The sequence below is a fragment of the Rhipicephalus sanguineus genome, chromosome 1 (genome assembly GCF_013339695.2).
Source record: "Rhipicephalus sanguineus isolate Rsan-2018 chromosome 1, BIME_Rsan_1.4, whole genome shotgun sequence".
NCBI lineage: Eukaryota > Metazoa > Arthropoda > Arachnida > Ixodida > Ixodidae > Rhipicephalus > Rhipicephalus sanguineus.
The window spans coordinates 256366738-256394440 of NC_051176.1; the positions used below are offsets into that span (position 1 = coordinate 256366738).

Sequence of the window (27703 nt, forward strand, 5' to 3'; positions counted from 1 at the left end):
AAATAAATAAATAAATAAATAAATGTATTTATTTATTCCTTTCCATTTGGACAAAGCTGCAAAAGAGTGGTATAATACTGCGCAGGACAAAAACGCATGGAAGGAAGACGAAAAGCACCGCAGAGCCTTTTATTCTGTGAATAATTCCAAGCTGAAAGTAATCACAAAAGTACGACAAATCTCAAGATGCTTGATGTAAGTTCTTTCGATGCCCGCGCAGCTCTCGCTGTAGGTGCCCTAAGACTAGTAAGGTCCTCTCCCATTGTTTTTTTCCTTGAAGGCTCTTAGAAGCTCTTCTGTAATCAGCGCAGCGTTAGACGCCGCGAAAACGGCCAGGCAGGAACGTACCACCCTCGGTATGCATTCTTCTGGCTAATTTTGAGCCTCTTTTGTGTTTGCGGAGAAAAAAAAAAGCGTCTTGAACGGCCCTTCTTGTCAGCCGGAGATCCTCCGACGCTTTACGTCGTGGCTCTCGCAGATACCTCATATAATCAGGAGATAAAGCAACACCGACGTTTTAAAAGAATAGCTTTCTTTGGGTCTCTGTTTCTGTGTCTAGCATTTGGCCATGCACTCGTGCCTTAAAACGCGGAATGAAACACTTTTACGAAATTACCTCACGCAAGGCAAAGCTTTGAGACGCTTGGTAGCTTGGGCGCGTCGCAGGGTGACAATTTATATATAAAACGTAAGCAAGCGCACCTTCTAGCCTACGATGAAGATATAAATATACCGGGTCTGGTCTCGTCGTCGAAATTCACAGCGCGTCTCTCATCGTACTGTGGCGCTGTGGCACGTTTCAACAAGGCCATGCGCGCCCTGTCTTGTGATTCAACACGTTTTAACGCTGAATAAATATTCTGCTGCCGCCGAAAGGATACCCCAGCTGTGGCAGGGCGACGCGTTCGTCTCCGACATCTACAGCGCGAGTGTCTCTTGCAACGAGCCATTTTGTTTTGCTATCTCATGAAAGCTTCGCATGCGCCGGTTCCTACAATACGTAGTATCTGCATAATTTTTTTTATCGTTTTGCTACGTTTCGCGACCATAGACTCGGCCGACACGTGGAACTCAAAGAATAAGCGGGGAAACTCGTGCGTGTTGTATCTTCGTAACCTTGGTGTTTTGCTGTCATGCGCCCCTTGAACCCTTATCCATAACAAATTATGCAGTTTCATAAAAGAAACAATCAAGACACTTCATTTCTCTTGCGCTTTTCTTGGAACCACGCAAGAATACGGTTTTCCGCATTTTTTCAATTTTGTCTTGTTTATGCATTTTAGGCTTCTGAAACGAACAAACGTCGATCAAACTTCTCATATAAAGTGCTGATTTGCAAGAAGCTTTTGATTATAACTGTGAGTTGGAAGGTTGGACCCCCCCCCCCCCCCCCCTGCGTAATGTGCAAACGCGCGCGTACGTACGCAATAAAAAATCCATTGGGTGGCACAAAGAAAAATCGTAACTTCAGTGGATGATCAGTTGAGCGTGGCCGTGCACTGCTTCCCACAGTCTGCATTTCAGCCACAAAGAAAATGTTACAAGTAACTACAAGACCCCCACGAAACGCTGCTAACAACCGGCAAAGCTGGTGCAGTTCCCACCAGGCAGCAGCATTTCAGTATGAGTCAGTTGTTTGTGCTCAACAAGGTCGCCGACTTTCTTCTACACTATCTTAGCACTTGTCCCTAGAATTCAGCTGTAAGAGGAGTGTTAACGAAGAGACAGAGTGCGTGATTCACATCACAAAAACAGATCGCCAACTGAAGCGAGTGCGTCGCGAATATATCCTACGAGACAAAAGTTGCAAGATGAAGCCGCGGCGATCAAAATTTCTGCAGAACCGTCCGCTATTACTTATATTCTCAATAGCAGCTGATGCTTTTCTTTAGAAACGTGAAGGCCTACAAGTGAAACATAAAACTGGTACTATAAAAGAGCTCGCACCTTGACCTATCGCCAGCACGACTCGTTCGTAGGAAGAGCGCGAAGATACTTGCAGTTTTCAATATGTTTTTTTTCTCTCAATAAAGTGATCACGCCACCGCCAATACCACCGCCACCACCATAACCAACAAAGAAAAGGTTAGGGACAAACGGGCGGAGGACACTTCCATGGCATACTGTGACTTGATTCAAGCGCAGCTGCTCAAGAAAAAAAAAACGCGATAGGCGAGCGTCGTAAATATGCGGTCAGGGCCGATGTATAGGAATTGTACGTAAATAAAAGGTACGTTACGCTCCTTACCGCACCGCGTCAGATTTACTCTAGCAGAGTCAGAAAAAATACATATATATAAAGCGCCATGGCGGATATTGGAGAGAGAAAGCTATAGAGTACAAAGCGACTTGCATGCACAGATTCATTACTAAATCAGGACAGCACTTCCAGTGTTACCAGTATCATGGGTGTTATCGCGATGACGCTCTACGTGGGCTATGGTCGACGCGACCTATAGATGCAGCCAGCCGGAGTTTGCCGAGACGGGCAGCGTACTCTTTATTGCGCAGCACGCACTCTTATAGTGTTCATTCATGCGCATAGCGCAGCCACCTGGTACCCACTCTCGGTGCCACCGCGAACAGTTCTCGTGGAATGGTCCCATCTGTATTGACGGTCGCCACTATCCGCCCACCTCTAACCACCACACATGTACGAGCCTCGTGAGAGATCGCGTTTTTTCGTCTGTCAGCTGACACCACCGCCGTCTAGCGCGGCCAGAATACTCTGGCATGTAACTCGAATACTGCCCAACAATACTCCGCGTTACGATTTTGTGCAATGTCCGTGTCTGCAGTGTCTTATAAAGTAGAAACCAGTACCCCCCGCATGTCGAAAGTCGTGGATAAAGTCGCTTGTTCATAGATTGTATTTTAACGTTTTATTTCACCCTCTTGGCCATAATAGTGAAAAGGGTCACACGATGAGTGCCCCATTTCACGAGGCGGCAGCGGAGGAGGTTTTCTGATGCTGCTTCCGACGAGTGTAATCTTAGTGCATGTTTTCCTTTGTCTCTGGTATTTGAGCCTGACCTTGGAGGTGGACTATTTGGGTACAAAGCGTTTGTTTCGCGTTTGTTTGCGCACACGGTGGCTTTTTTGCACGCTTACTGAATAAAATTTGTCATTTGAAGTCCAGCGCACTGTTATGTTCCAAGTTTTTCCCGTTAGTTCTTTCTCGTTTGTAAACATGTGTACTAGTACGTTTCGGGCACTGTAATGAGAAATGTTCGCGTGGCTAACTACTGGCATGTAAAGAAACCTTAAAAACCCCTGGTATGAAACATACAGAGCTTTTCGGACGAGGCTACGCTTGATTACTTGAATCGGACTAGCAATAGGGAGCTGAGTGTGCTAGCGGCTGAAGACTTTGTAGATGCAAATTTATCTTATTTAATGCGAGATATTCCATATTTTCTGTTTGTCGTTATCGCATTTCCTCTTATCCGTGGTACGACCCTTTAGACGTTCATTGTTTCGTAAAAAAAGTGAATCACCGGAGGACGTTAGCAGGGCACTAAAGCGATTTACGTTGCTCGGGCTTCTATCACGTTTTAGAACGTTTACAATGTTGTAAATAGGAAGCTAAAGAACGATTGCTTTTACAAGGAAAGAAAAACAGGGCGAGGATAAAACGCGCGTGCCGTAAAATTTATGCTGATTTGCAACAGCAGGAAAGCCTCGATAAAGCTGAGGTCCCGGACGTGAAAAGAGAAAATCGGCGTAGGAATGGCTGTTGTGGTGGAGCTCTGGTTTACGGCGTCGTATTGGTAAGTAGCCTCGCACAATGCAATCTCTGTGCCAGTAATTTTCTTTACGATGGCCCGACGCGGCAGTTTATTTCGGTTCGAAGAATGGCAGGCCTCCTAACATCTCCTAACTAACTGCTCCGCTCAAGCTTCAAGTCCTACTCGTTTTCTTAGAAAGGAAAAAAAAAATATAATAATGATCAAGGTATATAAACGGGAACCAGGACAACAGAGGCATGGTACGAACTGCGTCACGGTCACAATGCCTCCCGACCGCGTTTCCGTTCCATGCGATCGCTTCTCCTCTCGTCAGGCCTGTCGCAATGGCACTCGCTTATGCGACGCGAGTGTGGAGCTCTCGAGAAGCATCTGTGGTTCGTAGCAAAGGCTCGCTTTCAGTCGCGGAATGCACTTGACCCGCGGGAAGGCGCTCTGGCATGGAACATGCGTGGCCGTCTTTCAGCATCGCCGGTGCTCCAGAGCGAGCCGGCAGAGCACTTCGGTGTTCGCTCTCGTATTGTGCTGCGACCCACAGTAAAGAAAAAAAAATATATAAGAGAGGTGCTCCAGTCCTCCACGGCTTCCGAACCAATATCTCCCCAGGGAGATCCGCTTCCCACGAAACACGGTGTCCCTTATACACTGACACGTAGGCCCCGGCTCGGTGAACTGCGATGCTGGAAGCTGGAGATTCTTGTCACCGCTGGATAGCAAGCCGCGTTCCGTTTTCAAGACACGTACGCGTTTTTCACACATCGACGTGGTGCTTATACTTTTTGCGACAGCGAGAAAACTGATGCCTCCTATGGGGACTGGCCGCGGAACTTTTGACATTTTATGACTGTTATAAGGTCGTCGTTTCAGTGGTGGTTGCATTGCTTGCATAGCCTTGCCTTTCCCTATACTCTAAGTCTGCGTAATTTTTCAGTCACGACATATAAATAATATCATGCTGTCGCACGCTATCGGCATACACCATCTGTGGTGAAAGTCTGTCTAAATCTAACGCGTTGGGCCGATTCACCGCCAGAAGCCTTATGCAGAGAATGTGCAACTATATATATATATATATATATATATATATATATATATATATATATATTATATATATATATATATATATATATATATATATATATATATATATATATATATATATATATAATATATATATATATATATATATATATATATGTTCTTTTCCCTTATTTTTTCTGGGGTATTTCTTTTCACTGACTGAGAACTACATTACGAAAATGCCAGGAAAATAAAGTATAATAAATTACCAACCATTCCCATTTGCCTGTCCCCACCATAATTACATGTCAGCCCACGTAAACGCAGATATATACTTGCCAGTATGACGGATACGAGTAAACGATTTGAGAAACCGATCAAGCTGATTGTACCTTTTTCGCCTCCTCCTCCTCTATTACACAGCGCTGGCGGCAATAAATTTATTAATATTATTACTATTGGTATTGTCACAGCAATATAAACGCAACAACGAGAAGAACGATCTGAAGCGACTACGTAAACGTGTCTCTAATATTTTGAGCACATGTACGTTTTTTTTTAAATTTTTTTTTCATAGCAAGAAGACCTGTCCTATGAAGGCCTGTAAGGGACCATTGTCCGATTTTTTTTCTCCACATGACAATGGTCTGTTGCCCTGCGCCTAACTTCCTAAGCCACTACCTTCTAAGCCACTACCTTCTATCTAAGCCACTACCTTCCCTGGCCATAAGGTGCGCAGTCATGCAGCACGTGGACAACGCCGCATTCGCTGCACCACAAGCTCGCTTACGAAGCAGCGCGTGTAGTACAATAGCTTTTGAAAAGAAAGTGATTAGAGCAGACAAGGCGAGAGCGTTTAATAAGGTTTCTACACTTTGTGGGCTACTTCTACGTGTGTACAGGGCATGAGTCTATGGTCTCCAGTATAGAGGACACTGATCCCTTTATCGAGCCGTACCGCTAATGACCTTCCTGGGCAAAGAGCTTTCGTATTGTTTCGTAGGCCGTGAGTAAACTGCAGACTACAGTGCATCCTCCTCCGTGTTGTGCGCACGTTTGAGTGATAAAGTTAAATAGCAGTGCATTATTTTTCCTCCTCTTTGATGGTCTGAAATACAGTCGTCATACACAATAAGGTGCAGTGACCGCTCGAGAAATCGATTCCTGTCGCACGAAAAGGAAAAAAAAAGTTGAGCAGCGACTGCCAGTAGCAAGCTTCCTGGCATTAAAGCATATCTTTACGATTTACTTTCATAATAATAATAATAATAATAATAATAATAATAATAATAATAATAATAATAATAATAATAATAATAATAATAATAATAATAATAATAATAATAATAATAACATAAGCCTTGCTGAGGTTAGGTGTAGACGACTCCAGTTAGCCTGTGTATGCCTTTCGCTAAATACTATCCCGAGAAAATGCGCTCCTTTTGTAGCCACGATGCGTAGATTTGTATCTGGAACTAATTTAAGCTTGCTGAGCAGTTAGAAAGCTAACGAAATGCCCGTCTCCTAAAAGCGATTTTTTTTTTATAAGCCGGCTCCAAGCCAGCTCTATTCTTCGAAACACCTCTCCTCCCCAAAATAGCGGAATTCGTTTTAGTAGTTGGACACGCGTTACATCGAGTTTTCTAATCCTGTTTCGCTGAGGGAGGCTCGTTCAGGGACGCGTTGACAGTAGTAAAGCGAGCTAACTGATGGCTCGTGTAGCTACTCCGGTAGCTGTACATGTCGAGTCTCGCGCACAAGAACAATGAGAGACACCGCTGCTCCTCTTTCCCATCGACCCTGTCACAGCGAAGGACCGGTCTCAATCTGCATTGTCCGTCTCGTCTCAGGCATATCTAAATCGAGAACAAATAATTCAGAAACGTATAGGCGGGTAGCTCCCTTTATACTCTTTTGTATTTTTCTCTCAGTGCGACAAACGATCCGCTTCCGCTATCGTCAATTCCATTTCACTGCGCTTTTTTTTCTTCGCTCTCCCTTTCTCTCTCTCTATCGTACCCGTACTGGTCTCGGTAGAATGAGATGCCCTCCCAAATCGTTTTTAGATTGGCTAGCTGCTTCCGGTGCAACCGCGGAGGCACCGAGAGAAGCGTGCCGCATTTGTTGCGTTCGTCGAAGTGCAGGAAATTGTGCAGGGCTAAAATGAGGAGGGCCGCAAGCGGACGTGGCGTGCCTAGCGTGCCGCTCGGGTTTCATGCTCCGCCGCTGCACGACAAAAAAACCCCCGCTCGTTGGCTGAGCGACAACCCCTTACATGTAGGCTGCACCCACCGCTTTCCGAACTCGCGTTCGGGCATACGACGCTTTTTGTTCGAGGCACTTTTGAGGACTTGTAAACACACATCTCCATCAAGGGAAAAGAAAACAAGCAAACAAATTCTTAGTGCAATTTTCTGCCAGGCGATAAGAGCATAAAATTGGTTTCTTAACACGACAGGCCTTTGAAATACGGAAAGTAAAGGGGTTGGAAGCTGTTGATTGACTGAACTAATTGAAATTAGTCAGTAATCGGCTTTGTTTAAACAGCCGCTAACTTTTGGCGCCTCTACATTGCTGCGTTAAATCCCCGACTTGTCTTTCCAGTTGTGGTTCAATTTTAGCACCACGCACAAGTTAGCGCATAGCATATATTAATGTCTAACGTTACCAACACATAACCATAGCCGCAACAACCCTTTTCCATTTTCGAATCATAACAACTTTAGAAACATACCAGATGACAGCGAATTCCCAGATTTATTTTTTACTTTACGGTTATTAAGACCCGAAGGCAGATTCTATTGATCAGTCAGCTAATTGGTACATATAAGGAAGCAACTATTTGAGAATGTCATCTTCGTGAAACGTAATCAGAAATAACACGCACAAAACTGCATGAAAAATGATCGGAAAATCTTGCAATTTCATACACTGCCAGGATTGGCATTGGCTGTTTTCGCAAAGTGCGACACACGCGCGCGCGCGCGCACGCACACACACACACACACACACACACACACACACACACACACACACACACACACACACACACACACACACACACACACACACACACACACACGCACACACACACACACACACACACGCACACACACGCACGCACGCACACACGCACACACACACGCGCGCGCGCGCACACACACACACACAGCGCACGCACACACGCACACACACTTCATTTTTCTGGCGGAACGACATAAACAAAGCGTCGGCTTTCCCTCCCAACCCTTTCGTTGATGGCCATAGACATGTTCGGCGATATAGCTTCCGGCAAAGAATTTCCCCTAACGCTTGTCGGGGGTTATAAATGGGGCACACGACTCGCGAAATGCCCTCCCATCGCGGCTACACTATATGTTGATGGCGTTCTGTTTGGCATCGAGCCACTAACTTAATCTTTCCCAGCGGGCTACATTGCCGGTTGCAGAACAAAGTGGGCAGTCAGTAAGCGAAGGAACTCGACACTTTAGCAGCAGGAAACGCCTCGCCGTTATCGTGACTCTGTATGAGACGCCGATTAAGACGCGTCTTCGTGGTCTAGAACGGTCTATAGAATCGGTTCCCTGCGAAACACGGCCGGAAGCACGCACACTCGAGGGTGTTTCTAAAAGCGTGCCGAATTAAAAGAGTTATTTGCGCGCGCGGGGCTCCCTTAAGCTGGAATGAACAAAAAGAAAAAGCGCTCGAAACTCGTCAAATTTTGTGAATTCAATTTCCATAAAACAGATGCAAGAGAATAAGGAAGGCGGTCTGCATAGGCAAGCATTTTTGTCTTTTTCCTCAATGGAGCCCGTATGATACACTCTTAAGCAAAGGTATAGTCTTTCGTTACAAGCACTCTGGCGTTGCTTTCGCGCCTATAGATTTATCGACGGGCGTCATTGCCGTTCAAAGAAGGAAAGCCACTTTTTCCTTCGCGTGGATCGAGAGAGAGAGAGAAAAAATCTTAATGACCTAAGGCAGAACATCCTTTTCGCACATCAATCCTTTAGCCATAGTGAACAGAAAAAGAAAAACGAATAAAAATAAAAGTAACACCATAAGCTGAATACCCGTTGTCGAAGAAAGAAAAAAGAAACAGAATACATTACGCTGGAAAATCGTTCTACTGCGGTTCTTATAAAAAAGCGCATTACCGACCGCAGCAGGAGCAATTCTTGGGGCACATTTTTTATGAAAGGCTCTGTCTGCGGGCTGTTGCTTTAGTAACCGTATATCTGACCTGTTTTTTTGTCCCTCTTTTTTTTTTTCCCTGTGACTTCACGTTAAAAGGCGGTCGAGGATTGCTCTTAACGTCTCCTTATTGACAATTCTGCTGTGCCTGCACAAGCAACACAATGGTAAGGTACCAGCAATCGGGAATGAAAGAGACTTCGCGGACTGCAAATGCTTTCATTCCATACGTAAGGTGGCTATAGAATAAAATATGTTTCAGTGTTACGAGACATTCTAGAGCGACTTCGCAACCAGATAGCTCTCTCTTATTGTTATTTTTGACAGCTACCTTAACATGTTTTTAGAAATTATTAAGACTAAAGAAAACAAAAAAACGCCTTATAGGCTTATTGAGTAGTAGTACGTTTCGTAACACTCTTTTGGGCAAATTGTTATGGTTTACACATGTACACAAATCCCGAATGGCCTGTATTCTAGCACATGATACGGTGACGTGCGCATCTGGTTGAGACTTGAGGTTACCCAGCTCTATTACCTATACGTTTAAAGCAGTTGACAGAGGCGCAGTTAACGTCACTCTCATTCTATTTTTAATGCAATAAGAGATAATAAAGAAGCACTCAAAACAGTGCCTGCCAAGATGACGTATTTGCCAACTTCCGTTATATAGTTATCAGGCTCGTAGCCAGGGGTTCGTATCAGGCTCGTATCATAGTCAAGGTTTTCAGCAAGTGCCCCCCCCCCCCCCCCGAAAAAAATTCCTGGCTACGGGCCTGATAGTTATAGATCTAAGAACTTCATGCAAATGTTGCAAAACTACAATTTTTATGTACTGTCAAGACCCGTTATATAAAGACGATGTGTGAAGAGAGCTGTACGCTTATCGTTAACTATTTGCCAATGAAACTGACCCGGTACTTTTGGAAGTGGGAGGAATATTAATGGGTTCTTGCAACATAGCTTTGGAGGTGATGATATTGAATGGGCTATTTAATGGGTAGCGTGTAAAGCTGCTATCAGCAAATATTCTTATGCACGAAACAGAACAGTGTGACAAATCGCCATGGACATTTACACATAGTAACGAACCGAAAACGGCGCTCTATGGCCCACCTAAAAGAACGTTTCGAAAAGGAAACAGAATAGATGATTAAAAAGAGCGTGATTAAGGATAAACTTACGACAATGCTAACGGAGCCAATCTAAGTGCAAAGAGCTTAGATATGAACCAACAATGCCGCTCGTTCTCGCCTGCTGTACTCATGTCCATATGCAAGGACGTGAGAAGCGATATTTACACTACATAACTGCGCGACAATCTTGGAAGAACTTCGCAATTTTTGTAGCGTCTTCTTTGCCGCAAAAGTTCACCAACAGCAGCTGCCGCAATTTGATCTCAGCGTCTGCTCGATCACATCGCGTGAACTGCGGCTTCGGAAGGTGCGAAAGCTTTTTAGCAACAAGCATTTCGTGTTCGAACTTATCGCGAGTATGTTTTGTTGTCTGCCGGCACTGCAGAGTGAGTGTAGCAGAGAGGCAGTGTACATTTGCCTGGGCTCCGCCTGGGTCCACTTAGTGCAAGCACTTGCTCCGGACAGAATGATGTATGATGAACAACAGTTGGTAAGGTTTTTTTAGATCTTTGACTAGCCTGTGTAACGCTGTCCCTCCGTGCGTCCGTACGAACGCGCCGCAATGCGCTCCCCTCGCCGCAGGTGTTGGAGCGGTGCCAAGTAGGTCACGCCGCAGCTGAGCGTTGACGTCACGCTCCCCTCGCAGTGCGCGCTGACGTCACTCTCTCCCTCGCCTGCCGCGCGCTCGCCGCAGCACCCGCAGCTGCCGCCTCGTCCGTTCGCCCGCAACACCTGCTGCTACCGGAACGCTACCGGAACGTTCGGCCGCGGGAGGAGTCGCCGTTTACGCTCGGAGTCGGCGTGCGCTACGCGCGTTTAACGTCGACCTGGAAGAATGATCCGGAACCTCTCGAAGACGCTCCTGCTCCGAGTGCGTTGCCGTGCGCGTAGGCGACGTCGCGATCCTCGCGCTCTGCCTCGCTCCCAACCTGCCGAAGGACCAGGTTCAGCGCTGTCTGGATGAGACGCTGACTGATTGTGGCGAGGCGTGTCGACGCGCGCCTCTTATAGTCGCGGGAGACTTCAACGTTGACGTCAGCGGAGGAGGAGCAGAATGGCTCGTCGATTACATGCGTGACGTGCACTCGCTGAAGTGCGTGTCGGCGGAACGGAAACTACCCACCACGATAAGGGGAACGTGCATCGATCTGGTCTTTGCCAACTTCGACGTCGAATGTCTGCAGGAACCTCACCGTGCGCTTCACCGATCACAAGGCCGTGATAGTCAAGGCGAAACGCGCGCCAGCTCCGGTCCAGCGCCCGTGTCCACTCTGAAGAAACGACAAGACCTTCGCCAGCCATTGCTTCAAACGAATCTTCCAGCGCTCACCGCAGCACCCGCGTTAGCGCCGTTCAACCCGTGACGCCACCCGTGCGCAACGCTTCTGTTTCGCATCCCATCAGAGTTCCCTTTGGGAAAATGGTGTTAATTTTTTTAGCATGGCGTCTGGATCACCTGGAGCGGCACCCGAATTGTTGTTCTGTAGTTACTTCAGTAATATCAAAATAATGTTTGTTTTTTATTTGGAGCACCTGTTGCGCAGCGGGAAGAGCACACCCGCAAGTGTTATTTGAAAAATTAAATGGTAAATTTTGACCGAAGACGTTCGCGAATATGTCTTGTAAAAAACGAAAAAGAAAACACTTTTGTATACTCCTGTGCCGTATGCAAAAAATTTACCCACGAAAGGGGTAGATAAGTATAATAACGATTCAGGTAGTTTTCAGCTCACTACTGATGAATGCAGGCCTGTTTTGAATGCGCACGCCTGTGCGTTACACAAAAAAGCTTCGCTTAAATTACCTCTCGCTATTAGACTCAATACGAGTGAAGATGCGACGGGTGAAAATTATCTCAAAGCTCTTGAAGCAAGTGTTTGCGCAGGGTAACATTTCGTTAGCTTTTATTACTGTCGTTATGCACTGGCATAAATGTTGCTATCTTCTTACATAAATGACATTTAATAAATTAATTTAATGGCCACCATTACAAGATGAGCAACATACTTGGAACCTTATAAAGCGTCAAAATTCGACGCGAGGTCACTTTTACGCGTTGCTAAAGTTCCCAAAACAGAGCATCTTCGCTTGCAATGCAAGCGTTGTTCGGAGTGTCAGACTGAATATGTGACATCCTTTTAGAGCGTCCACAGCACACTAGAGCCCGAAGCCACATGCTCAATATTTATGCTGCGGGCTGCAGCCCCTATATGCAAATAGGAAGGCGCTCCAGGTGAAATACAAAAGTTTATATTGCGGATTTACCTGCAACAACCAGTTTCAAAAATAAGTACACTGACAATAAAGCCAGCGGAGCTTCACTCCACTTTCCTGTCAAAACCGCATGCGTTACAAGCACAGCGCGGTTCCAACGCGGGAATACATTTCGCATCGGCCCTCTACCGCGGTCTCCCTACCTCCTACCAGTTTTCTTTCTTTGTGCGTTTTTTATGCATTGAAGTGGGCGTACAGCTCCTGTCTTGCTGGGAGCCATTTGAATAAAAATAAATGTATAGATATTTCCTTCGAGAGCGCGCCATCTCGTTGGCTCTGCGATCCCTCTCGATCGCTCCACAGGGAGCGGGAAGCTCATCGCTAGAAGCAACGTCAGGAACCGAGACGCCAGCAATTTCTACCTGAGGGCCGACAGGCGGCTGAAAGAGTAATGAGTCCACGTCGAAGTCGCCCTCACTTCAGGCCACAAAGTCAAGCAGGCAACAAGAAAGAAAGAAAGAAAGAAAGAAAGAAAGAAAGAAAGACGCCACCAGAGAGAGTAACGCAATGCGTGCCTGTTTACTGCCGGGACATCGTTGTAAAACAACACTATCAAGGATAAAAAAGAAAAAAGAAAAGCCGAAACTGAGCATCAGAGTCCTCGAGCAGCGAGCGAGACCAATAATGGGTGAGACTCTCGGTGGCTCGAATGAAGGAACGCCTGGCACTTTAATTGTTTATAAATGAGCCGGTCTCGTTGGATTCTTGGTTTCGCACACGGTTCCGAATCGAGCTCACTCAGTGATGGCGAGCGCCCGGAGCAGCATTGTGAATGCAAAGAACTGAGCTAGGTCAAACGTTAGCTCGATGACGCCCCTCCAACCCCATTAGGGGGAGGTCTCCCCCCCATTCGACGGGTTGCGACGAACACCGCCGAAAAAAAGCAAACCAAACAAAACAAACTTTTTCTCCATTCGCGTTGCCTCGCCAGTTTTCGCGGCATCACTTTACCGCGGTGCAGTCTGAGCACAAAAAGAGAACGTTTCCAGAAATTACGGGCGACTGTGGCTTACAAAAAAAAAAAAAAAAAAAAAAATGAAGAGGAAGGAAAGAAAGAAACGACGAGAGAAACAGCCAAAGACAAGTTTTCAATTTCACAATGAAACAGTTTGGGCGCTTTGTTTCACGGAGCATTTCGGCCCCGCGATATTCACAATGCATGTATGACCACAGGGCGGTAAATGAGTGCTTAAGCACGTACGAATTAATAGGAACGCTTTGTCTCACCTCGTTTCCTTCACGAGTGCCCGTTTGTGCTCCTCCCCATATGTTTCGCGAAACAGCAGGCGTCTAGTTGTTCATGAAGGGCCGATGGGGAATTTTCATTTCCTTCTTTCGTGCGAACTGATATTTCAACCGCGCAGTGAAACGAAAGAATAACAATTCTGGGGAGCCTAATAGCATGAGCTTTGAGATGGCGAAGAAATAACTATAAATTCCAATAAGCGCACTGAGAACCTAGTGCTGATATAGGTAATTTACAAGTCACGTTCACGGCAATAATTTTGCGACTAATTACTATCAGCGAGGTCTGGCGCGGCATCGTAGGTTTCAATCGACGGAATACTCGACCAATACCTGTCACACCGCCGTTCAAATGAAAACTTCTTCCGCAAAACAATGACAACACCTTCAGTCGCGGAGGTTGCAATTTCCGTCCAGCGCCGGGACATCTGTAGAAAATATATAGGACGGATGTAGGAGCTGCGGGCTACACGATTCTCGCTATGGGCGTATTTTCGCGCAATTTTAATTCATGAGACTGGTGGCGTACGCACTAGGCAACAATGATGCCCAACGGAAGCAATGTTGGCAGTATCACATCAGTGGGCCGTCAGCAGTCTCAGTGTACTGTTCTTACTCTCTTGTTGGACTGCTTATGATAATGACTAATTTCCTTTCTCAACACGGGTTTGTATCGCCACATCAGTGAGAATGAAATAAGAGAAAAAAAACATGGCTGATCCCTCCGTCATAGGAATCGGTATAACACGAAAGTTAAACGTGTCTTCACAGAAGTAGTGCTTATTGTGTAGTGACACGGCCGCTACATAAAAAAAAAAACAGGTCGTGGTAGTGATATATGAGAGCTTGTACAATGTCTATTCGTGTTTGGCAGCTATAGCACCGTTTGACGTGGATGGACCCATGTTGACAGCATGTCTCTATCGCGACGACTAACGCCCATGATCATTATTAAACCGTTGTGGTAGCTGACGATGTGAACATATATTTGGACACAACGAATAGTGAATCCCGCGTAAGGATGATATCAACAAGCTCATAACCAACACTGGTACCCAGTATGCGCTTCTTCAAAGCGTCGTCAATTAAGGAGAGAAACGGCACGGTGTGCGCTTTCTAGCAATGGGTAGCCGACGCCTGTGCTCATGCATACATAACACACACTGCGCTTCAGCAACACGGGAGGTAGAGGTTCGTAGCCTGAGCCACAAACGCGTGCGTTCCGCTGGCCTCTGTCTCGCAGGCGCGGCTCCCGCTCCACCAAGGCACGACATTCGCCCGTCGAAATCGCGTCCTTTCTGCAACGCATACTGCAGCAGTTTTGTTAGTCAGTGCTCTCACAACTGAAGCAGTCGGCCGCGGAGAAATCCCGTTGCTGCACGTGGAAGCTGCACTACTCCGATGAGCCGACGCACGCTAACACGAAGCCAAAGGCAAAGAACGTAACTGCGTCAAGCGTGCCTCGGCGACGCCAGCGCGGCCAGTCTACCTCTCTGGTATCGAGACGCTTTAACCATTACCTCCGATATCGCGTGCAATCTCGGAGGAAACGCTAGTAAGTGTCGATCGTGAAGCATTACTTCTTTTCACACCTCACAGACGGCGGCACCGCCCCGCTCCGCCCGCCGTGAAAGAGAATGTGTGAAAGATATAAGGCGCGTTCGCGCCGTGTCTGGCATCTCCCGAGTTAGCTTACTCGGTAGAGCGTCCGGCGCTTGCCGTCGCGGCCGCAACGTCGTGGGTTCGATTCCCAGCGGGGTATATTTTTCTTGGTTTTTTCTTTCTCACCCGTTGGCGTCCATTTTATAACGTCATATCCGTGACGGATGTACTTGGTGGACCCCGGCATAAAACACTTTCGTGTTAAAAAACAACAATGTGGGAACACTGTTCTCTGTCGAGCAGTGAGTGGCCTTGTATTTACAGCGAAGATCTGCATGGCTAGGGCATGTGCGTCGTCCGCGGCCCCACTATTCAACTCTGGTCCGCTAAAAAATGAAGAAATTGTCCGCCGACAAAACGCATGTGCCACCGGAATTGGGGGAATACCATCTACTCACCACTGGTCCACTAAAAATGAAGAGAGGAACACACGGGCGGCAAACAGCAATTAAGACCGTGAACGAAACGCCAAGCACGTGCGGCAAGCCACACAAGGCGACGCATGTCGCGGCAAAAAGACGCACGCCGCTCAAATGGAAAGCTTTAAAAGAGCATGCGCTATATTCAAAAGGGACTTTCTGGACAGACATTTCGAATTTACTTGCAGGGTAGGTGATCGGCTGCGGTTTGAAATTCTGTGTCACCTCTGCGTCACGCACTTAATAAGCTTCGTTGGTCATCCACCTTCTCTGAGTGGAATGGCTCACAATTTTTTTTTTTAATTATTTGCGTTTTTTCCCCTCCGAGTCTAGCAATTTGTTATCATTCATCTCGCCTAGTGACCAGTGCCGGCGATGGCGATGCTCGACTTCGTTCGAGGCAATAAACAAAGAAGGAATGGCATACAGGAATCATCTTTACAAAACATGACCCCTGAATTCTGTAAACCGCGTGCTGAAGGGATGACGTTGCAACAATAAAACGCACCGGCGTCGGTGCGCGATAGCCCCTTCCTTACTTTACCGCCATTCTTCTTTTGAAGACCCCGAACCAAACCTGAGCCGCGCCCGTATTCTGCAACCTGCCATTTTTATCTTCCGTTTTCCTTTTCTTATCACCCGTCGGGCCGAGTGGCCGATCTCGGTAATAACGTCGGCGCGGCGGACCCCGAGCGCCGTTTGAACCATTGAAAGACGTAAAGAATGGAGAAATGAAAAGGGGGCCCGTTAGAAAAGACGACCACCGGACGTATAAGATACGTATCTTGCCCACAGCTATTTCGTATTTATGCCTGCCTTGGAATGTGCGCCTATAGTATACGCTGTTGAGGTCACGATATGCTCAGTCGCTGCAACTTGACCTGGCGAGACCCACTGAAAGACTCGTTCTTTTTACTGCCCAGTCTGTGCGTCTGTGTCCGCGGCTATTGGCGCAAGGTATTCTAATGCTTTTTTTAAGACTATGTGTTGCCATTCTTAATGATTCCGATAGATCACCGACTACAGCGTCTAATTGGAAAAGAGCAACTTTTCTTCCGCCGTCCTTTTTTTTTTCATCTTCTAGCAGTTCTTTCCTGCTTGTATGTGGCTTTGAAGAAAATAAACGCGTTTTACAAGAAAGAAAGAAAGAAAGAAAGAAAGAAAGAAAGAAAGAAAGAAAGAAAGAAAGAAAGAAAGAAAGAAAGAAAGAAAGAAAGAAAGAAAGAAAGAAAGAAAGAAAGGCTTACCTCTGGTCCTACATCGGACAAACTGACGCTGGAAACAAATTCGCGGAGAAAGTTGTCCAGCTCTCGTCCTTCGATGAAGCCGTTTCCTGCGAACACAAGAAGAAAGAGAATTCTCTGTTTAGTTGACAGCGACAAATCGTAGAAGAACGCTGTCTGCCTCCAGAGTTGTGTCAGCAATCAATATCGATCGTTGTCCTTGTTTTGCACACAGATCGGTAAAATGAGACAAGAGAGACAGAAGGACGGGGAAAGAAAAGATGCCGACGAGAAGAAGAAAACGAGAGCTACAAATAATTTAATTTTTTTCCCCCCTTCCAGTCTCGCAAGGAGCGCGGCTTGTTTTCTTAGCCAGCCGATTCTTATGTTTCTCGGGACTCCGTTCTCGGGTATCTCCCAGTCACATGACGAAAGCGATGCTTACACAATATATTCTATAGCTGCGTCACCCCTCCCCGCCCTCATACATAAGCGTACACACAAACATTTCTGCGAGTCTCGTGCTTTTGTACTCAAAATCAATTTTTAATATGGCTGCGTAGAAATCCCCCCTCCCCCTTCGTGCGGTCGAAGCAGCTGCTGCAATATTTGCGCCGCCGAGGAAAGGTCTAGCATCTGCTCTGTCTGACGGGAGTGTTCCCGCGCGCGACCCAACAGTTTTTGCCCTTAGGCGAAGCTTTTCGTCTTTCAGCTTACGTTTTGATGGCAGTGCTTCTTGCTGCGCGTTTTGCTTATGTTTCCTCCAGACCAGCTGTTTGGCTGTATAGTTCAGACATTCGCTTCGAGTCCTGAAATATTCTGAAAGCTTGCCAGCAAATTCATTTTCAATCGCACACAGTGGTTCCCTATGTGTGTGCTCTCCTAGTGTTTGCTGTCAGAAATCGGGTCCACCCACCCAAAAGGTCCAACTTTTCTGACGAAGCTGCAGCCTGGGTGGTCTAACTATAGGAATGTTTACATGCAAACGACGAAAGTCCTAGTAGCGCCGCTAACCTTATATATAAATTGGCTCATGCTGAGATATTCAAGGAGCCTCAAACTTTTGTTTTACACGAATATACGCGACGTAACTTTTCTGCGTGCTTGGTCGATCATCTCACGCGTAGACGATCGACCAAGCACGCAGAAAAGTTACGTCGCGTATATTCGTGTAAAACACAGTCCCCATCGCGGTGATCCGTTTCATTCTAAGGCAGAAAGACACAATAAATTATGCAATTATACGCCAACGAAAGAAGTCAATGAGCAGACTTATTTCTTAAGTCTTACTTCGAATCTTGCTATAGCTGCATAAATGTAAACACTCGTTAAAACTTTTTAAATCAAATCTTATGCTATGAGAAACGCTGTAGACTAAGTGAGATTAAGTCTCACTTAGCCTGCGGGTCCTGTCGCGCGTTCAAAGCACGATGCAGGAACGTTATTACATTCGCGTTCATTGGAGTGTGGCTGCCGTGGTTCGGATTCGAACTCGTGACCTCGATATGGAAGTCGGAAGCAGAAGAAAATAAAGGCCTAAGCCAATGCGGCGAAATTCTGACTGATCCGTTCCATGGGAATGCCATCACGTCGTTCGTAAATCAAATGCGCCTTCAGCTCAACCTTGCCTTTCCTTCTTTATGCACGTCGTGCCGCATTGCGCAAGACGCCAATGCGTACGATCGCGCATACAAGGGGCTGGCGTATGTACATAAATGACGAGAGGGGGCGGTGCCAGCGCACGTGCGGGTGCATTAGGCGAGGAAGGCCGAAAAGTCTCGCGCAGTCTATAAGAGGGAGGGCCGCGGGCTTTAGGCTGGGTGGACACTTCGCCACTGAAAGAGGCAGTTCATGTTTTCCCACGCCGGCGTGATATATGGCCCGATAAGGAAGGCGCGCGGCAGCTGCTTCTGCGCCTTATAGAGAGGCTGCATCAGCAACGCGGCTCGGATTTTTCCACTTCCTGCGTACGCCAACGCGAAGCGTGGCTCTGCAGTGCTTCACGCAGTTTATTCCAGGCGCTAAACCGAGCAACGACGAAATATTTTGAACGAAAACGAAGAAAAAATCTCATTGAAGGACATGGAGCATTAAAGTTAGCTCCGTGACTGAAGAGCGCAATTTTGCGGTATGGTAATTATGAGCTTGACTGCGTGTTACGAAAGTTATTAAACGAGCTGAAGAGTCTGCGTCGTTTTGGGGTGAACGATGATGGTTATGTTTTGATTAACATGCTTTATGTGTGAGGTGATTATTTCCAGCGCACGTGACGGAGCGGCTGGCGTTTGCAAAATAGGCAGAAAGAAGCGTTCTGAAAAAGACGAAGAGGATACTGCGCAGAAATGTTGGCGCTGCGATCGCGCGTATTGCTCGCGACCCGCGCTCTCCACTCGTGGGAACGGGGTCACGAGCCCCAGAGAACTCGGAGGACGCCAGAATCCCCGGGATCCCGGCAACGAAGGCATGGCGCACATCGGCGGACAACCGTTGAACCAGGTCACCCTGCGCAGCACCTTCCTGGCTGCCGACCAGGGCCACAACGGTGCGATCGACTACCGCGAGCTGCAGATGGCCCTGTCGACCGGCACATGGCGGCCCTTCAACATGGAGACGGCCAAGATGCTCGTGAACCTCTTCGACCGGAACCACGACGGCACCATCAACTTCGACGAGTTCAGCGAGCTGTACCGCTACGTGACGGAATGGTCGAGCGCGTTCCGCCACCATGACCCAAACAACGGAGGCACCATCGATCCCGCCAACATGATTACCGCGCTCAAGGAGTGCAACCAGACGCTCTCGGACCGCTTCTACTCGTTGCTGCAGCGCCGCTTCGTGCGAGGGGGGAAGGTCTACTTTGACGAGTTCATCCAGGCCTGCATGTACATCAAGAGTGCCACGGACGCGTTCCGGCGCTACGACCGCCAGAAGACCGGCGTGGTCAATGTCCGCTTCGAGGAGTACCTGGTCATGCTCATCCAGGTGCTCGCCTAACACTGCCTCCCGGAAAATTCCCGCGCCGTCCCGTCGGGAACGCTTCTCAAAATTCTCGCTGCGACAATACAACATGTCCAACCGGTAACTGTTCTCTTTCTTTAGTAGCCCCAAACAACACCCAGAAGTCACTTTTATACCTCGTACTTGCGATTACAAGCGCAGCTAGTAAGCTATCGCTATAGAAAAATCGCCATGTGCCGCTTCTCTCACTTGCTGAGCTCGAGATATACGTAGGACTTATAACGTCTTTGCACAGTGGTATTCTTTGTTTACGTAGAATTCCTTCTAGAACTTTCCTGAGACCATATGCAATGCTTACTGTGGGAGGTCTTCTCTGTGGGTGGTTGACTATAACAGGTTGAGTCGCAAACTAAGCCCTCTCTCTGCAATACTCTCGGTGCTAAATGTGCCATCATGTACTAGATATTTGAGCCTTTAATGCCACCTAAGAAGACCATATGCATTGCCTTACACTTTTTTATACCGTTCATATGCGGGCACTTCTATTTATACAGATCTTAGGAAAACACGCAGGTAAACGCGAGCCCGCGAAACTCGGAGCTCAAACATCTGTTGGCAATGGCAAGCGGGAAATCTCTCGCTTCTTTGCTGTCGGCTTACCTCCCTGAGAAAGCTTCCTTCTGACGCACATAGTTCTGAGAGCTGCTTGCACCAAGTTTACCGAATGGAAACACATATAGCAGGACTTAGCACATTTTTTGTTGTTGCTGTTACCTTGCCTGTAAGCGTGAACAGAACTTATTGCGAGCACTTATAGAACTTCGCGTGCGTCTCTTTTAGCGGCTTTCTCTTTCTTTTTTTTTTTTTTTTGCTGCGGGTCTGTTTGTTTTTCGTGGAGAAGCCGCAGATGCACGCCCTTTATTTGAACATTGTTAAAAATACAAATCGGGTTCATTCCGTTGCTCGAAAACTCTCACAAGCGAGTGTTTTTTTCTACATTGATGTTCATTAATGAAGTCAGTAAAGTTAATTCACTTGGTCACCTGGACAGGGAACATTACTTGTAAGTTTTTGAGCTGTTACAAGCAGATTAAAAATTTGACAGCTGAGCTGTTTAAGGCCGAGGTAAATCCCTGGGGATCCGTCGTCCGCGCTTTCTAGACCAGCTGCGAGAGCGAAACCTGACGAGAGGGAGAGCATGGGTAAAGCTAAGTGGGTGAGAGGGAAGCCTAGTGTAGCGAGTTGAGCCTGGTATAGAAAGGGTAGCTACGTGGAGAGGGGTAAAGAGGAGGAGAGCAAAGGCGAAGCTATGGCGGGAGCGCATCAGGTGGTGTGGAGAGGACCGGCTTATAACCACTGGCAAAGCCGAGGGTCTCGCATTCGTTCTGGAATGTTCGCCTCGCATCGCCTAGCATTAGTTCTGGAATGTTGGGCAATGACCAAGCTTAAACTGATGCTACCAACTCCGCTGTTTAATCAGCCTTCACGACGTGAAGTCTGTTGAAGGTGCACTTAATTTTTGCACTTGAATCGTGCTAGATAAGGACAGTTTCAAGTGGACAGGCGCTTTCTGGGAGAACTTATCGCTGGCGTTAGCTTGATGAGGAACATTAGCACGCATGTTCCGCACTCTAAGAAAAAAAAAGGTATGTGTTACCCTTTTCGATGAGTCCTGACTTGCCACGTATACGAATCTCTTTAAAGAGCGATTGAAGAGGAATTTTTTTCCAAGAGGCTCGTTTCTTCCTAGGACAACCAAATCAATCCACCGGAAAGGTCAAGGAAAGCATAGCAGCCACTAATTGTTGTCTTTAACTGTAGCGTAGCAATTATTACGTAAATTAAAAGGAATTAAAGTGGTCGAAAGATCATCCTTTTCGTCGGTGGGATCTGAACCCACAACCTTCGAATTACGCGTCCAAGTTTGCGTAATAACTACTACGCTACAGTTAAACACAACAATGAATGGCTCCTATGTTAGGTTAGGTTAGGTTAGGTTAGGTTCTCTCTTTAAAGCGACACGTTAACTCTCTCATGGGTCCCACGATTATCCAAAGAGAGGATAAGGATCCCAAAAAGAGTTCACGTGTCTCTTGAAAGAAAGTCACATACGTGGCAAGTAAGAATTCACAAAAGACAGTCAAATGACTCTTTTTTTTTCTTTGAGTGCGAGTAATGCGCTCGCTCTCGGAAGGCAGTGGGAGGTGTGGCAATTATCACGTGCAGCCTTGATACAAAGGACATGGTGAGTACGGCCGAAGCTTGTTCCCGGCAGTGACCGCCGTGCGCCCGTTGGTTTTGGAAGTATGCCTGCAAATGCTTCAGTGCCCGCACTACCAAAAGGTCGTTGTTTCGTAAAGAGCGAGTACCAAACTTAGTTGATCCATGGCTTAGTTGATCAATGGCAAGGACCATTTACAAACGGTACCAAACACTGAATTGGGCCCCAGGAGCTGTCATCACGCCATTCGGCACTCCGTCGTTGAAAAAAAGTTATGGGGTTGCCTTCCGATATCGCACTAATGATCGCGGGTGCACACCGCGCATTTAGAGCTATGTCGCGCATTTAGAGCATTTAGAACTATCATAGGCTAAGACCGTCACCGGTAACGGAAAAGACTGCCCTGTAGAGAAAATCGAGAATCGAAGCAAAGTTCACTTAAACCAAAGAGAAAATTGCTTGTTACGCTTCTCGTGTTCGCTCGAAAGAGTCACGCTTTGTAGGCGGTACGCAACGTGCTGGCATTTTGTAGCCGTTTTGCCGAAGTTCTTCCACGAGCGGAAGTAAGCCGATCGTAGGACGAGAAGTGGCGCGACGGAGTGAGCGGCAGCGGGACATTGGGCGAGAAGACGACGTGCGCCGCTTGCCGATCGCTTCTCATTTCGACTCGCCGCCTTCTCTGTAGCCGCCCCCTTTTCGAGGCGCTCTGATTCCACGGGCCCAATGTTTCGTTATCCAGTCTCGACCAAGTTGGCCCGGGAAATTTTATAATCTGTAGTCGGAGGGGCTCTTTGGCATTGCAAAAGGAAATAAGAGCTACGCGAGGGAAGTGGAGAAAAAAAAGTGGCTGCCCGGGAAGAAACCCTGCACATATATCCTGGCTGTTAACGCTCTTCGTTAAACCTCTCTTTGCGAAAGCTTCTGGGAAAATTTTAATGGTTGCATGTAGAATATCTCGTGCTCTTCGTGGCTTTGTGCACAGCTTTCAATTTTTCCCGGGAATCGCAAAAAACTTTATTATCGGTCGGCGGAATCCGTGACCGGATAGCAACTGCTCGACGTGACGTGCCTATCTACTCAGTAGAATAATACGATAGGGAAAGCTTCGTGCTATACAAAAGACCACCCTCGAACGCGATCGTTCCGGCTGAAAAAAAAAATAGCAAGTTTAAGTTACGCGTAAAAGGCATAAGCCGCAGAGACGATTGGCTGACGTCGTAGCTCGAGAGGCATTTTAGCAATAAAAGCCCGCTGCTGCTGCAGTTATTTTAGTTATGAGATCATCTCTTCGCACTGGTTTCTTTTAAACGTCGTTCAGTGGCACGGGTAAGGAAAACGACGAAACGAGAAACAAGCCCGGCTTCGAGATTGCTTTGCGCTCAGTGTAATGATGTTTCATTTTAGTTGCGTATAGCATTAAACAGCTGTTGTCGCAAACTGGTCGCTGACACGCGCTGCGTTTGTGGCTAGTCTGCGTTCACTCAAGTTCTAGCCCAGAGCGAGGAAAATTCCTTCGAGTCCTTTACATAAGTCGTCTGGCCCACGACTTTAGTCGTGGGCCAGACGACTTATGTCGGCGACTTATGTGTAACGTTGCTCAATTTAAAAGTGCCGTAAAGAACCATTTGTCATCATTTTAACTGTGAACTACTGCAGTCTTTCTTCTTTTTCTCTCGCTCTTCTTCTCTTGCCCACCCCTCATGTAATGTCCCTCGGGACCCTTGAGGTACGAAAAATAAATAAATAAATTCTGCGCCTGTTAGACAGCTATATATAGGTACGTGGCATTACGTCGACTCAGTTTCACTTTTTACAGGGCCTATCATCACTGCCATTGCCGACGCCAGTGACTGCCACTTCAAGAAATACATGGTTATCAGGTGCAGGACAGCCACAGCCGCCTTTCTGCAGTATCTGGTTATTTCTTAAAGATGTATTCTTGGAAATTAAGCCAAGCATAATGTCAATATCTGGAATAGGGTGTTGATGCATGCTGCAGCAGAAACAGATGCTGGCCAGTTCCGCCTTTTCTTCTACGTTTGGTTAAACATTGCAGTTCGTGAAAAAGGTAAACTTATTATTTTTCTCTGTAGGAAGGCAAAAAAAAAACACACAAAATATTCCACTCACTTTAATAAAGGTGAAAGGAAATTTCCCAGTCACTTTAACCGTTCTCTAAATTAGAGCCCATGTCGCAGGCCATGCGGCTTTTCGCAAAGTTCTGCGCTTTTCTTTGATAAATACAACCGTCCAAAACGTTGTGGTTAGCGAAGACTGAATGAATTCGAATTACGCTTTTCCCGGCATTCCAAGCAGTTAGGGTGAACTGCTGCCGCGCTGATCGGAAAGAAAACTTTTACAGCGAAAACTGTTATGAGATCACATCAACGGCCGTCTTTGGCGCCGTAGTTGTCCGCCGCCGGTGTCCGTAACCGCTTTCGCGCGAAATAACAAAAAAAAAAACCGAAATGGGAAAAAATATTGAGGATGGAACGAGGTACGAACCTGGGCCCTCTGCGTGGAAGCCCAGTATTCTACCACAGATTCATGCCGGTGCTTGAAACTCCTTTGCAAAAAGACCCTGTCCAGGCTTCGTGTAGGGAAGGAACCGCATTAACATATGTAATATAGTGTGGTAGAAGAGTAAAATAACAACCAGGTGTCACACAATGCGAATTCTGTAACCAGGCGTCACACAATGCGAATTGCGCAGCGAGTGGGTTGTTGAATGCTTCCAACCCAAAGTGCTCTGCCATAATTCTTCATCGTCATTAGGCACAGCATCAACAAAGTACACACAATGCGTTACAGGTGTTTAGAGGGTACCACGGTTCTCCGCAGAATGACGAAAAGTGGCATAGTGGCTGCTTCCCTATTTCGCAAAAATTATGATGATTTATAGTGCAGTGGATTCCCAGCAAGTGCACTTGTATTGGTTGCCAAGGAAGCCCATAAGGCCCCCCTGATCCATTCCCTCAGGGTCTCAATAAAGTTCTTTCCCTCTCTCTCTCTTTTTCTCACGTTAAGATATATTATATAGCGCGTTGGGAGAGTGAAATAACGACCGGGCGTCATACAATGCGAATTACATAACTAGTGGGTCGTTTAAAGCTATCAACCCATTACAAAGGGCTCAGCCATAATTCTTCATCATCATCAGCCGTCGCATCAACAAAGTGCACATAATGCCTTATTGATGTGTAGCTGGTACCTCACTTCTCCGCAGAATGACGAATAATGGCCTGGTGGGTGCTTCCCAACTTCACAAAAATTATGATTTTTATGGCGTAGTGGGTACCTTGCTAGTGTACTTGCACGGCCGCTGAATGAAAGAGCGCGTGCGCTTTTTCAATCCAGCGGCCGTGGTACTTGTATTAGTAGCCCCAGGCGAGTTTACAACGGGCTCTAGAAATGCTGCTCTTCCAGCTTTCGCAGTGACGGTGCTGCGATTTCTGCGCAGGCCTGGCGTTTTTTTATATTTTAGTATGTGTATTTTTAACGTATCTAGGTGCAATATTTTGTACACGCTCTAAAACTGGTCCGTAAATCCTTATTACCGGCGGTACGATAAAAAATCCTCTGCCCACTACCATGTGCCAACAAGCGGCGGCGATTGAAATCACGTAAGCAGGGAAGAGTGAATTGGACGAGTCGGAAGTTGGGCCGTAATAGATCGCATTTCTATTGCACGGTCTACCGCGGGAGGTGAGCGTGACGTACACAAAGGTCAAGCGCACGCCCGGTGTTTTTTAAGCTCTTGTCCTCGTTCATCCTGCTGGCATACCGCAATCATAAATCACGATATATTAGAGCACCGCCGCTGGAAAACCAACCACAAATATACGAAGTTGGGGATTTTTTCCAGCAAACCAGAGATTATTGAGGTTCATTATGATAATGATGATGGTGACTCTTATGTAATGGCACAGACACGCTATAGTGGATAGGCCACTGTCCTCACCTTCATCAGCACATAATCATCATCATTGGGTGCCTCGTCTTTGTCACTCTGGAAGATTCGAGAATACAACGGCGAGCCGATACGATCCTGTAGGGACGCGCTAGAGGTTGCCCGTCAGTAGACCGACTACGGCTACTCCACGCAGCGAGTGGACCATGTGTGAAACGCATAAAGAAACGCATAATGCAAAATATATAAAGAGAGAGATGCTACCATGCGCGCCCCATTGCACGCTGAATACGAGATGCGTAAAAAAAAAAAAAAAGGAACAGACGTAGTCAGCGCGCCTCTCTTGCTTCTCGTGCGGCAAGTTGCGTAGGCAAACCCTTTTCAAAAGTCTGTCCTCTTGCAGATCTACCCTTCTGTTCGCTCCTGAAAGACTAGCCTTTTCCGTATAAGAGTTGTTAGGAACAAATAATAATAATAATAATAATAATAATAATAATAATAATAATAATAATAATAATAATAATAATAATAATAATAATAATAATACCTTAGATAATATAATGCAAGGAAACGTGAATAAGTCAGAATGGCAGCAAATACGTAGCTATTTCTGTGAAGATATGGCAACAGCTCGACATATACGCGCGTTTGGTGGCAAAAACACACAACTGTACTTAGGTAACCTGAATAGCAACAGCAACACTCGTGCCTGGTTGAGTGTTCGGGCTAAACCATCGATACAAGTATCTATTATTCTGGTTACCATGACGCCTTGGCTACCCTAAGACAGAATAAAAATAAAAATAAACACATGGTCCTAACAGTTTATTCTCCACGCGTATAGGTTGACAGCGGTGTAGGGGTACGTATACGAACGAGTCACAAATAACGTATACTGCAGTTAAATTTTTATTTTGCTTCCACCATACAGGTAATTTTTGTCGGATGCTGATATCACGCGCGGTACGGTGCGAGGCCTTGCGCACCGCTGAGGGCATAATTTACCGGCTTGCGTATGCTGTCCAGGAACACGGTTTGGGAGGCATATTTACACTCTTCTCTGGACGAGCGCTCCTGTCCATCAGCGATAGAACAGAGAACGCGTTTAGTAAGGAGAAAACAAAAACAAAGAAAAAGCTGAGCGACCTAGCGAATGGCCGCCGGTTTGGTGATGCAGAGCCGACATGTCATGCTTGCGTTGTCGTTTACGCCCGGGACCGGTACCAAGGGCGAGCCTCGTAACCGCTGCCAGAAGACGGGACGGCGGGCTCGCATGTAATGGAAAGTCGCTTGAGGGTCCGATGCGAAGATAAACGACCGACGCGAACGAGATCCGCGGATATCGTTCGGAAGGAAGCCTTTTTCGCAGAAATAGCGATCGGGAAGCTATAGCCAGAACGGGCTATACATTGTAACTGGCGGCAATGATTTGAAAATGTTTGTATGTTGCGCGTTTGTATGTTTGTATCTGCGCTTCCGTAGCTGGCTGTCAATGTCAGTACCCTCAGTGAACACAGATCACCTCCTTATCTATCTTCGACCCCCCCCCCCCCCCCCGTTTTCTGTGTAGCAAACCGCTCGTTCCGCTTAACCTTCTTGCTTTTCTTCAGCTTCATCTCTCTGTCTCCTATGCACGTTAGAACACGTTGGCCCATCTGGTGATGCTTTGCAAAACACGAGCGCTGCTGTATAGCC

General features: G+C 46.8%; 2 protein-coding genes across 3 annotated transcripts in view; one reads left to right on the top strand and one right to left on the bottom strand.

Annotated features, from left to right (window-relative positions):
- LOC119378497 (calbindin-32) overlaps positions 1-27703 on the bottom strand; it is a 194508-nt gene that overhangs the window by 46880 nt on the left and 119925 nt on the right. For both annotated transcript variants that reach the window (XM_037647614.2, XM_037647620.2), the window contains exon 2: positions 16944-17029. In XM_037647614.2, coding sequence (XP_037503542.1) covers positions 16944-17029 — 86 coding nt within the window. The remainder of the gene's footprint in view (positions 1-16943; positions 17030-27703) is intronic.
- Positions 19300-20001, top strand: LOC125756594 (programmed cell death protein 6-like). The gene has a single exon (XM_049411486.1). The coding sequence runs from the start codon at positions 19383-19385 to the stop codon at positions 19911-19913; it is 531 nt and encodes a 176-aa protein (XP_049267443.1). The 5' UTR covers positions 19300-19382; the 3' UTR covers positions 19914-20001.

Coding starts and splice junctions, on each gene's coding strand:
- LOC125756594 (XM_049411486.1), top strand. CDS start 19,383: ATGGCGCACATCGGCGGACAACCGTTGAACCAGGTCACCCTGCGCAGC.